Source organism: Cygnus olor, chromosome Z (assembly GCF_009769625.2).
Source record: "Cygnus olor isolate bCygOlo1 chromosome Z, bCygOlo1.pri.v2, whole genome shotgun sequence".
Classification (NCBI taxonomy): Eukaryota; Metazoa; Chordata; class Aves; order Anseriformes; family Anatidae; genus Cygnus; species Cygnus olor.
This window is the reverse complement of record NC_049198.1, coordinates 27,262,680-27,275,434: the sequence shown is the minus strand read 5'-3', so window position 1 is coordinate 27,275,434 and position 12,755 is coordinate 27,262,680. Positions and strand designations below refer to the sequence as shown.

Below are 12,755 nucleotides of genomic sequence, written 5' to 3'. Positions count from 1 at the left end.
TGGTTAGAAAAAAAGGCCAGAAAAAAAGTGGTTAGTGATTTTCCAAATAGTGATTAAATGAAAGAATTCCTATGCTGTCCTGACCCGTAAGCATATAAGGTTTGATGAATATTGTCTGAAGTTCATGTTTCTGGTTTCTGTCCCTTTTGTTTCACTGGACCAAACCTGAACTATGGTGATGGAATGTGCCTACAAATAAATAAAGAAGTATTTCCCTTCACCAGGGTGATACTCTTTTGAAGCCCAGTTCAGTAATCCATCTCTAGCTTGCAGACCTCTCTGCAGGCGATGCCTAAAAGCATTGTTTTCAATTTCTCCTGTGCCAGAGCATTGAAGATGTCCTATTCCACTGCCTCTGCAACAACAGCTATCAGAGGAAAAACTTTTTGTTATTGCCTTTGTGGTCCAGGGTATGAAGCAATGTAGTATGCTCTCTGAGCAACCACCTTGCTGTCTGCCTTCTATAGCTACAACACCTTTAAAACTTGAGGATTCTTCAAAAGTAGTATCCCAGTGTTTTAAAGATGTCCAGGTTCATAAATATGTTTCTTTGCTCGCAGACTGACTTTCAATCCAGAGGAAAGAAAGAGCATTTACATTCTTGTGTTATAAAATCATGTAAGCAGTGAAGCTGTCAATGCCCTTTGTGTCATTGTTGGAAATACAAATCCATTAAAGCCTTTACTGGGGCATTCCTGAGCTTGCTATTCCTAACAGATATGATCTATGCCTGGATTTTTTTTCCCAACTTTTCATTGGCCTGTGCTACCAATAGCTTAACAGTATCTGCATTAAGTGTGACAGCTTTTAAGAGGAAACGGAGATTGAATTTAGTGGTATGAAGCAGAAATCCAAATACGGTATTATATAAACTAGACAGGACTAACTGCAAACCTTGGGCCAGTATATTAATTAGCTCACTGTATTACTACATGATTTTCTATCTATCCAGAAAGTTGGCCCTCCATGAGAAACAGTCTGTACACAAGTTGTCACTTTATGTATGCAACGGGCTTTGATTTATTCACCCAAAGGAAGTGATCTTTTACTACTTTTAATTCTCCCTAATAATGTATTTTCAAACCTGACTAGAGAGACAGCATAAGGACTATACTGAAGATCCTAAATCCATTTCAGAGCTGTGGTCTTTGCTGCCACTCTTATTTCTGTGATAAACAGCAGGAATGGATCTCCTATTTCCCTTGTCATTTATCCTCTTCCATCTTTACACATTTTATTTTGCCTTTTTCTTTGTTCTTTTTCAGACAAAACCATGTCTGACATACAAGTGAAATTTCTTTAGACTCCTATCAAATGGTTCGGATACTATGTAAGGCTGACAAAGGAAGATAGAAAATATTTATTTTCTGCTTTATTTAGGTATTGGTTGGATTATTTTTGTTTGGATAACAGTCACTGCATCTTTGATGAGTTTTATTTTTGGTAAATGCTGAAAATAAATAATGTAACACAAAGAAAGGAAGTTAGACATAGGCACACAGACACCCACAGAGATCACTACAATCAAACATCATTTTAATTTATATATATTCATTTCTTCCGCTGATTCAGTTTGTGGTCCAAGACTTTCAAATTGTTCAGCTGTAGCTTAATAGACACTGTTCTTACAGCTCAACTGACAGTTGAGTCTCTGTAAAAAAGATTATGGTATTTTCCATGGTACTGTGTGGGCATATTTTACACCGGCGTTTTATATCTGAATTACTTCTTTAAAGAAGAGTTTTACATAATTTGGTGTTTTTTTTGTTAAGAACAAATAGAATAGAGATGGGCTGTGTCTGCCTAACTGGCAGAAGGTTTAAAATATGTTATACTTTTCCATGTTTGTTTGTGTACTGATCTGGAACAATTAAATGTTGTTTTTTAGATCAGATTGGAACAGAAAAATAGCCTTTCATACTATGGCATCTGGTGGTTTAACATCAATAGGTAGCACTGCTCTCTCACTACCCCTCCTCAACAGAACAGAGGGAGAAAATATGATGAAAAAGGCTCATGGGTTGAGATAAGGACAGGGAGATCAATCACCAATTAGTGTCACAGGCAAAACAGACTCAGCATAAACGAGATTAATATTATTGCCTACTGCTAACAGATTAGCACAGTGAAAAAAAAAAGCAAAAGCAAACTAAGAACACCTAAGAACACTATGAACACCTCCGCCCCGTCCACCTCTTCTACCTCCTACCCCTAAGCAGTGTAGTGAAATGGGGTTACAATAATACTTCATCTTTGTTGTTCTTTCACGGTCACTCTCTTCCCCCAACTCCAGCATGGTGTCCCTCCCACAGGATGCCGTCCTTCCGAAACTGAGCCTGCGGGGGCTGCCCACAGAAGCAGCTCTTCAAGCACTGCTCCCACATGGCTCTGTACCAGGGGGTCCATCCATCAGGAGCAAACTGCTCCAGCACGGGTCCCCCACGGGCAGCAACTTCCCTCAGACCCCCTGCTCCTGCGTGGGCTCCTCTCCACGGGCTGCAGCCCCAGCCCGGGGCCTGCTCCTGCGGGGGCTCTCCATGGGCCACAGCCTCCTCCAGGCCACATCCACCTGCTCTACCGGGGGCTCCTCCACAGGCTGCAGCATGGAGATCCGCTCCGTGTGGGACCCATGGACTGCAGGGAGACAGCCTGCTCCACCAGGGGCCTCTCCACAGGCCGCAGGGGAACTGCTGCTGCTTGCCTAGAGCACCTCTTGCCCTCCTGCTGCACTGACCTGGGGGGCTGCAGGGCTGCTTCTCACTCCTCTCTCCCAGCTGCTGTAGCACACCATTTTTGCCTGTCTTCGATCTGCTCTCCCAGAGGCCCAACCAGCATCGCTCACTGGCTTAGCTCTGGCCAGCGGTGGGTCCTTCTTGGAATCAGATGGAGCTGGCTCTGATCTGACATGGGGGCAACTCCTGGGCTCTGCTCACAGAGGCCACCCCTGCAGCACCCTGCTACCAAAACCTTGTTAAATGAGCCCAGTACAGCCTGTTCAGAGGATGTACTGTTTCCCATAGGTATTTGCATGGCTCTTCCGGATTGATTGGGGCAGCACAGAGGCTCATGAGCCAGTGGCAGAGATGGTGGTAGCACTTGCAGTTTTAAACTCATAGCTCTCATCCCTTCTGAATATAAAAGCTTCTACCGTCCTACTATAAAGGGTGCAGGAAGGAAGGAAGGGAGAACCTTGGTGTAATTTCCTCCTTTAGGCAGAGAGGAAGGGATCAGGAGTAAGCAGTTCCTTTGTATTTAAAAAAACAGAAATAATAATAATAAAAATAATAATAATCTAGTAGTAAACTAATAGCGTAAACAAGTTCCTTGGCTTCTAGGATGAGTACTCACCAGTGCAGAAGGTCTAACAAAAGTCTTATCTATCTGATTAGCTAATATTATTTTGTCATTAATTATCATTAAAAATTAATTTATGTGTATCTTGTGTTTTTGTTTCACAACCCTAGATTGGTGAATTATTGAGCACCACACACCCTGCCAACAAAGCCAGCTTAACTCTTTTCTGCCCTGAGGAAGGGGACTGGAAAAATTCTAATCTTGACCGACACAACCTTCAAGACTTCATTAACATTAAACTCAACTCATCTTCCATATTGCCTGAAATGGAAGGACTTTCTGAATTTACAGAGTATCTGTCAGAATCGGTAGAAGTGCCATCACCCTTTGACATTTTGGAACCTCCAACCTCAGGAGGCTTCTTGAAACTCTCCAAACCCTGCTGTTATATTTTCCCGGGTGGACGAGGAGACTCTGCATTGTTTGCAGTGAATGGATTCAACATGCTTATCAATGGAGGATCTGAAAGAAAATCTTGCTTTTGGAAGCTTATCCGGCATTTGGACAGGGTAGATTCTATTCTGCTCACTCACATCGGAGATGATAACCTGCCAGGAATCAATAGCATGCTTCAGCGAAAAATAGCTGAATTAGAAGAGGAACAGTCTCAAGGATCTACTACCAACAGTGACTGGATGAAAAATCTGATCTCACCGGATTTAGGAGTTGTATTCCTTAATGTACCTGAGAACCTGAAGAATCTGGATCCTAACATCAGAGTTAAAAGGAGTGTTGAAGAAGCTTGCTTTACGCTTCAGTATTTAAATAAATTGTCTATGAAACCAGAACCTCTTTTCAGAAATGTGGGAAATACCATTGATCCCATTATTTTATTTCAGAAAATGGGAGTTGGTAAACTTGAGATGTATGTGCTTAATCCTGTCAAAAGCAGCAAAGAGATGCAATATTTTATGCAACAGTGGAGTGGTACTAACAGAGATAAAGCTGAATTTCTGCTACCAAATGGCCAAGAACTAGACATTCCATTATCCTATTTCACTTCTGTTTCATCCCTGATTGTTTGGCATCCAGCTAATCCTTCAGAAAAAATAATTCGAGTTCTGTTTCCTGGAAACAGCACCCAATATAATATTCTAGAAGGACTAGAAAAACTCAAACACTTGGACTTCCTTAAACAACCAATGGTTACACAAAAAGACCTAACCGGAAACATTGCTAGTCCAGCTGTGAAACAAGCAAAGTTGAAACAGCGAACTGACAGCAAAGAAAGTCTCAAGCCTGCTGCAAAGACACCACCAAGCAAGACTGTCAGAAAAGAATCTAAAGAAGAAACTCCAGAGCCTGCAAAGCCTAGTCCAGCACCAGAAAAGCCTCAGAAATTAGAAAGCAAAGAAAAAGTTCCAGTTAAAAAAGAGAAACCAGCAAAACCAGAAACCAAACCTATAGTGGCAGAAAAAGATATAACAAGTAAGGAAGAACAATTACTGAAATCTGAAACTCCTGAAAAACAAGCTACAGATGTCAAACCAAAAGTGACAAAGGAGAAGCCAGTGAAAAAGGAAGTCAAAGCAAAACCTGAAGAAAAGAAAGAGGAAAAAGAAAAAACAAAGAAAGAGGTTTCTAAAAAAGAGGAGAAAACTCCCATCAAAAAAGAGGAAAAACCCAAAAAAGAAGAGATCAAGAAAGAAGTTAAAAAAGAGGTGAAAAAGGAAGAGAAGAAGGAAATTAAGAAGGAAGTGAAGAAAGAAGCTCCACCAAAGGAAGTGAAGAAAGAAGCTAAAAAAGAAGAGAAAAAAGAAGTTAAGAAGGAAGAAAAAGAAGCCAAAAAGGACATCAAAAAGGTTCCTAAAGAAACAAAGAAGACACCCACTCCTTCAGCTGAAACCAAAAAGCCAGCAGCAAAACCTAAACCACAAAAGAAGGAGGAACCTGCTAAAAAAGAAGCAGTACCTGCTGGAAAACCAAAGGAAAAGGGAAAAATTAAGACTGTGAAGAAGGAGATCAAAGTCAGTGGAGAACAAGCTGCCCTTGCAGCCGTTGGAGCTGCTGCTACAACTGTAGCTGCTGTAGCAGCTGCAGAAATTACAGCTAGTGGAAAAGAACTTGAGGCAGAGAGGTCCCTTATGTCTTCACCAGAGGATTTAACAAAGGATTTTGAAGAATTAAAAGCTGAAGAAGTGGAAACAATAAAAGCAACAAAACCTCAGGTTGCACTCATAGAGGATGAACTGAAGCTCTCTGGCAAAGAACAAAAAGAGGCCTTTGATATCCAAAAGGAAAAATTAGACAATGAAGGACCTGCTGAGTCCTCTGATGAAGGCATAACTACCACAGAGGCTGAGGGTGAGTGTGAACAGACACCTGAAGAATTGGAACCTGTGGAAAAGCACAGGGTTGATGACAATGAAAAGTATGAAGATGAGGGAACTGGCTTGGAAGAATCATCTGAAGCAGGAGATTATGAGGAGAAGGCAGAGACAGAAGAAGCTGAAGAACGAGGTGAAGATGAGGAAGAAAAGACACCACTTGACACCACAAAACCATACATGGAAGAAGCAAGAAAAGTGGGTAAGAGTGCAGAAGAAATAATGGCCAAAACAGATGCTAATATCAAAGATGAAAAATATATTGAAAAGGCAGATTATGAGGCATCAGATGAACGGGCTGAGGAGGACAGGGAAGAAGCAGTAGAAAAGGCAGAAACTGAAGAGACTGAAGAAGAGGAAGAAGACAAAGCAGAAGACATCAGAGATGAAGAGGAGACTGAAAAAATAGAAGCTGAAGAAGATTATGTGATGGCTGTGGTAGACAAAGCTGCAGAAGCTGGTGAAGTTGAAGATAAATATGGCCTACTCATCATTACACCAACAAAACACTCAGAGCCTCAGTCTCCAGCAGTTGAACCAGCCTCTTCAATCCATGATGAGACATTACCTGGTGGTTCAGAAAGTGAAGCCACTGTTTCTGATGAAGAAAATAGAGAAGATCAGCCTGAGGAATTCACTGCTACTTCGGGTTATACACAGTCTACCATTGAAATATCTAGCGAACCAACTCCAATGGATGAAATGTCTACACCCCGGGATGTCATGAGTGATGAAACTAACAATGAGGAAAGTGAGTCACCTTCTCAGGAGTATGTGAATATTACCAAGTATGAGACATCACTGTACTCTCAAGAGTTTGGTAGGCCTAAACTTTCTCCACTTCCAGATGCTCTTAACGGATTATCAGAAGGATCCAAAACAGAGGCCACAGAAGGTAAAGACTATAATGCCTCAGCTTCTACCATCTCACCACCTTCTTCATTAGAGGAAGACAAATTCTGCAAATCCGCGTTCCAGGATGTGTACCGGCAAAAAGAAAGTGAAATCCAAGGCACTGCCAAATTAGAAATCAAAGAAACCTGTCTAGAAGATGTTTCTGGAAAACTTAGCCCAGTCAAGAGTCCAGCTGATAGTTTGTCCCCTCCATCACCAGTTGCCAAAACACCACTGGGTGAACGCAGTGTCAACTTTTCACTCACTCCTAATGAGATCAAGGTCTTGGCTGAGCCTGCCCCCATTGCTGCATTGCCCAATGTACGTCAAGAAGTTGCTGAAGAGCACTGTGCAAGCCCTGAAGATAAAACATTAGAAGTAGCATCTCCCTCACAGTCTGCTGCTGGTAGTGCTGGCCACACACCTTATTATCAGTCTCCCACTGATGAAAAATCCAGTCAGCTTCCCTCTGAAACAAGTGAAAAGTCAACAGAAGCTCCAGTTAGCTTTGAATTCAGTGAAGTCAAAGATGAGTCTGCAAAACCCAGAATAAGCCCTATGGATGAGCCTGTGCCAGATTCAGAATCTCCTATTGAAAAGGTTCTCTCACCTCTACGGAGTCCACCACTGATAGGTTCAGAGACCACTTATGATACATTTTTGAGTGCTGATGTAAAGTCTCCCACCAGAGATTATGGAAGTCCTTCTGAGGAGAAACCTGAAACAGAAAAATCACCGGTTCAAATGAGCCCAGCTTCTGAAGCCAGCTCAGTGGGGCTTTTCCAAGAAAAACAAGATGAAAAAAGCATGGAGTTTATGGTAATTAAGGAAAGCTTCAGCCTAGAGAGAAGAATGGAGGATACAGAACCCAGCAGCTCCCAGTCTTCACTGGTCTTGGATGAGCGAAAGTTGACAGGTGATCTCTCACCTACTCAAATAGATATCAGTCAGTTTGGTTCCTTAAAAGAAGACACAAAAATGTCAATTTCTGAAGGCACTGTTTCTGATAAGTCTGCAACTCCTGTTGATGAGGTCGTAGCAGAAGACACGTATTCCCATATTGAAGGAGTAGCTTCTGTCTCCACAGCATCTGTTGCTACTAGTTCATTTCCAGAACCAACTACCGATGATGTATCCCCCTCTTTGCATGCTGAGGTTGGATCACCCCACTCTACAGAAGTTGACGATTCCCTTTCAGTGTCAGTTGTACAAACACCAACAACGTTTCAGGAAACAGAAATGTCTCCATCTAAGGAGGAGTGCCCAAGACCTATGTCAATTTCTCCACCAGATTTCTCACCTAAAACTGCAAAATCAAGAACCCCAGTGCATGATCACAGATCTCCTGAACAGTCAACTATGTCAGTAGAATTTGGTCAGGAATCCCCTGAGCAGTCTTTAGCAATGGACTTCAGTAGGCAATCTCCTGAATATCCTCCTGTAGGCACTAGTATACACCATGTATCTGAAAATGGACCAACAGAAGTAGATTATAGCCCTTCAGATATACAGGAGACTACTTTTGCACGGAAGATTTCCCCTGTGGAGCAGACATCTTACTCTCAAGAGAAGGATATTTCAGAAATTATTTCAGTTTCTCAAATTGAAGCTTCATCTTCAAGTTCATCAGCTCATACTCCTTCCCAGGTAACTTCTCCACTGCCAGAGGAAACATTTGCAGGTGCCGTTCCACCCAGAGATATGTCACTTCATTCTTCTCTTACCTCAGAAAAGGTGCAGAGCCTAGGAGAAAAGCTGTCACCAAAGTCTGATCTATCTCCATTAAGTCCGAGGGAATCTTCTCCTCTATACTCTCCTAGTTTTCCAGATTCACCTCCTGCAGTCACAGAAGCAGTATCAGCTAGTCATGCATCTTCATTGTCATTGCAAATGTCCTCTGACAAAGCCTTTGGTTACCAGGCTGTGACATTACAGGAACCCCTAGCAAAACACAGCCCAGAACCTTTATTCAGCCCAGAAAAAGAAGATTCAGAGAAAAGCAGCAGGTCACCAGAGGAACTTAGTTACTCTTATGAGGCCGCAGAAAAAACTGCTAGATCACCAGAGGATATTAGCTACTCCTACGAGGCAGTTGGAAAATCTACTAAATCGCCTGAAGCCACAGATTATTCCTATGATACAACAGGGAAAACTTCTAGGTCACCTGAAGCCACAGACTACTCCTATGAGATGACAGGGAAAACCACCGGGTCACCAGGGGCCACAGATTACTCCTACGAGATGACAGAGGAAACCACCAGGTCACCTGGTGAAACAGATTATTCCTATGATATGACAGGAAAAACCACCAGGTCACCTGGGGACACAGATTATTCCTATGAGACAACAGGCAAAACCACCAGATCACCTGAGGCCACAGATTATTCCTATGAGATAATTGGGAAAACCACCAAATCACTTGATGTCACAGATTATTCCTATGAGAAAATTGGGAAAGCTACCAAATCACTTGATGCTATGGATTATTCATTTGAGGCAACAGGGAAAACCACTAAGTCACCAGAAGCCATGGGCTACTGCTATGAGACAACTGGGAGAACCACCAGGTCACCTGAAGCCACAGATTATTCATTTGAGACAACTGAGCAAGCCACCAGGTCACCTGAACCTACTAGCTATTCCTATGAAGCAAGCGCACATTTTACTCCGGGAAAATCGTTAGCAGAATCTCGTCAAGATGTTGATTTATGCCTTGTGTCCTCCTGCGAATATAAGCATCCTAAAACTGAACTTTCACCTTCATTTATCAACCCTAATCCCCTCGAGTGGTTTGCAAGTGAAGAGCAGTCTCAAGATCAAGAAAAGCCATTAACTCAGTCTGGGGGAGCCCAGCCACCCTCCGGGGGAAAGCAGCAGGGACGGCAGTGCGATGAAACACCTCCCACTTCAGTGAGCGAGTCTGCCCCATCTCAGACGGATTCAGATGTTCCCCCCGAGACTGAGGAATGCCCTTCCATCACTGCAGATGCTAACATTGACTCAGAAGATGAGTCGGAAACCATTCCAACTGACAAGACAATTACATACAAACACATCGACCCACCGCCGGTCCCGATGCAGGATCGTAGCCCTTCCCCTAGGCACCCTGATGTCTCCATGGTTGATCCAGAGGCTTTGCCTGTTGACCAGAATCTGGGTAAACCTTTGAAGAAGGACCTTAAGGAAAAGACAAAAACAAAAAAACAGGGTACTAAGACCAAGTCATCTTCTCCTGTTAAAAAAAGTGATGGTAAATCGAAACAAGTGGCTTCACCAAAGCCAGCTGTGAAAGAATCTTTAGAAAAAAATTCCAAAACAGCTTCTCCAAAAAAGAAGGAGTCTGTGGAGAAGGCAACCAAAAATATCTCTAATCCAGAAGTAAAGTCCCGAGTAGAAGAGAAAGATAAGGACACCAAGAATGCAGCAAATACAACAGCATCCAAGTCAGCAAAGACTGCAACCACAGGTAAAAGCACATAGGACCTCTCTAGTTGTTAAGATAGTGAAGTTAGATTGCCTTTATATCAGTTGGGAATGTGGTTTTCAGCAACCCCACAAAGAAAGTCCATGTTTTAGATACAAATACAGAATGTAAAGGACACATTTAAATGAATGAAATTCTCTGAATTAACTCTTTTAGTCTGAGCAACTTGACGTGTCAGTTTCCAGAGATATAAAGAATTAGTTCAAGTACATCAAGTATAAAAAAGCTTAATACCAGCTGTCTAAATTGTTAACCGACTAATAGAATTAAAAGTACTGCTCTTGTAGGTGAAGTGAAATTAACGGTGGAGTGATCCACTTTATTCATTTCCAGAATCATGTAGGCACAATGCTCTTAACATAAACTAACGCAGTTTAATGTTTTGAGATGCAAGATGCTGTAGGACGTTGGATGCTTTTATTACTTTGCTGGATTATGTTTAAAAAGAGTATTTAAAAAAAAATATATAACAGTAGTAAGAGCACTTTCAGTGAGCTAAGTATATATATCACATAATCTGGTTAAAGTCTTATGCCATCAGTGATGACTCAACATGTGGAAAGTTAATGTCATTTTGAATGACTGTTGTGCCTTCTAAGTAGTAATAAAATACAAATTAAATTACTGAAGAAGGCATTGTGCATGTTGTTTCCAGCAGATCTTATTACAGAGTTTTGAGGATACTCCGATTTTACTGTTATCAACAGGACTGACATTCTCTTGAAAGCTTTTTACTCCCTGCAGGTCTGGGATTCAGTACAAGCAAACCAACATTCATGTCCGTAGCTCTCCCATTTGAAGTAGTCCACTGTTCATTTCTTATACCGTAGTTTGCGTGTCTCTGCTAGTAGATGCCTTTCAAAACAGCAGTTTAGTTCCTCACGCTGTACATTTCTCCAGAACTTTACCTTTATATTAGATTTTTTTTCCTTGAAGCATACTTCTCAGGCATATGCTAGAGCTTAAGACAAGACTCATTTGATATTGACATTTAGGTTTAAAATATAATGCCCAATATTGTATGCAAAGTTAGTGTCCACAATTCCAGAAGATGTATCATTTATTTTTTTATTATTATTATTATTATTTTTTGTGTGATAAAAGATGGTAAAAATTTTTGTAACATACCCAATAGTTAAAAATGCTCTAATTCAGGAAATATTTTCATATTATGATGCTTGTTTGGCATATTGCCCTCTGATGAATCAAGCTAGATCAAGCTAGACAATTGTAATGGACTTTCCTAGCTTTTCAATATGTGACCCTAAATAAAGTGTACTGCTCAGAAAATTTAGTTTACCAAACATCATCCTCTATAACATCATGAGGAGGCTAGTAATCGATAAATGGCCATCATCTGAATACGATTACTGATTGAACCCTGATTGCCAGTTCACACTGTGATCCAGTGTGTGGCAAAAGCAGCTTTTTTGTAAGTATGTAAGTGTTTAAAATTTGGACTTCCTTTTGAATGAAGTTCTTCTTAGCCACTGCACTATTCGTTGCAGCTTCTTCCCCCTGCTTTTTGTGGTGTGGCCAATCTGTGTATGTAAATAAAGATAGCTTCAAATCTGCATGGCTCCCTGTGCGACCCTATGTTTCATCATCATGCAGATCTGAGACTTTCAAAAAGCTATGCTTTTTAACTTAAAAATTAAGGCTGCCATTTATTGAATGGTAATTCGGTAATCACAGATTTGTGTAGTAATTGTTGGATAATAGTAGCATATTACTGGGAAATGTTCAGTCAATTGTTGGTTATGTGGCAGTGAGTTTTTATTGTATTATATAGTTAGTTACATGTGTTCAGGCTTTTTCCTCCTAGTACAATCAGTATTTGGATTCAACAAAGCTCGAGCATGTCATTAGGTGTAGGAGGGTAATGCCATAATTGTTTCAGAAGACACAGAAGTACAGCTGTAACACTTAACCAGCAGTAGCTATTTTAAGGAGTATCACCTCTACGATTTTAATGGTCACTAATAAATGCATGTTTTTAACCACCCCGGGATGTATTCTTTTGTTGTTTGATTTCCAAAGGACCTGGGACTACTAAGTCAGCAAAATCTATGGCAGTGCCTCCAGGACCTCCAGTGTATTTGGATCTGGTGTACATTCCCAACCACAGCAATAGTAAGAATGTTGACGTTGAGTTTTTCAAGAGGGTGCGGTCATCCTACTACGTGGTGAGCGGGAATGATGCCGCAGCCGAGGAGCCAAGCAGGGCTGTTCTGGACTCCCTGCTGGAGGGCAAGGCCCAGTGGGAGAGCAACATGCAGGTAGGCTCTTTGCTAGTATTTCTGCCTGGAAATTAAAACTTTTCTGAGAAGCAACCATGGGTACCCAGAGCACCTGTGGAGTGGACAGCTGCTGCTCTGGACAGGAGGTTCCCAGCCAGGGCACCTCATTTCATCAGTGATGAAACCAGTGAGAGGACACACGAGTGAAGTACAGAGCTGTGGTCAGCTGCGCCTCTATTCCTCGCCCTTCTGACTGAATGCCCTGAAGAATAAAATAGTTGAAAATGCCTTAATTACAGGGCCATTTGGCTGTTTCATGTTATTATTATACCATATATGATCTGGGTTTGGGAACCTTTCAGTTTGCATGTAGGAAAGAAAAAATTAACATTCTGTGGTTTGTACAGCAACCACGTACACTTGGAAACTCCTTGTGCCTTTCCAATGTGATAAATA

The 12,755-nt window shown here is 41.6% G+C and overlaps 1 protein-coding gene across 1 annotated transcript in view; it reads left to right on the top strand.

The window, feature by feature from the left end:
* The window catches only part of MAP1B (microtubule associated protein 1B), a 72,480-nt gene that overhangs the window by 54,768 nt on the left and 4,957 nt on the right, over positions 1–12,755 (top strand). The window contains exons 5-6 of the mRNA XM_040539900.1: positions 3,465–10,041; positions 12,100–12,338. Coding sequence (XP_040395834.1) covers positions 3,465–10,041; positions 12,100–12,338 — 6,816 coding nt within the window. The remainder of the gene's footprint in view (positions 1–3,464; positions 10,042–12,099; positions 12,339–12,755) is intronic.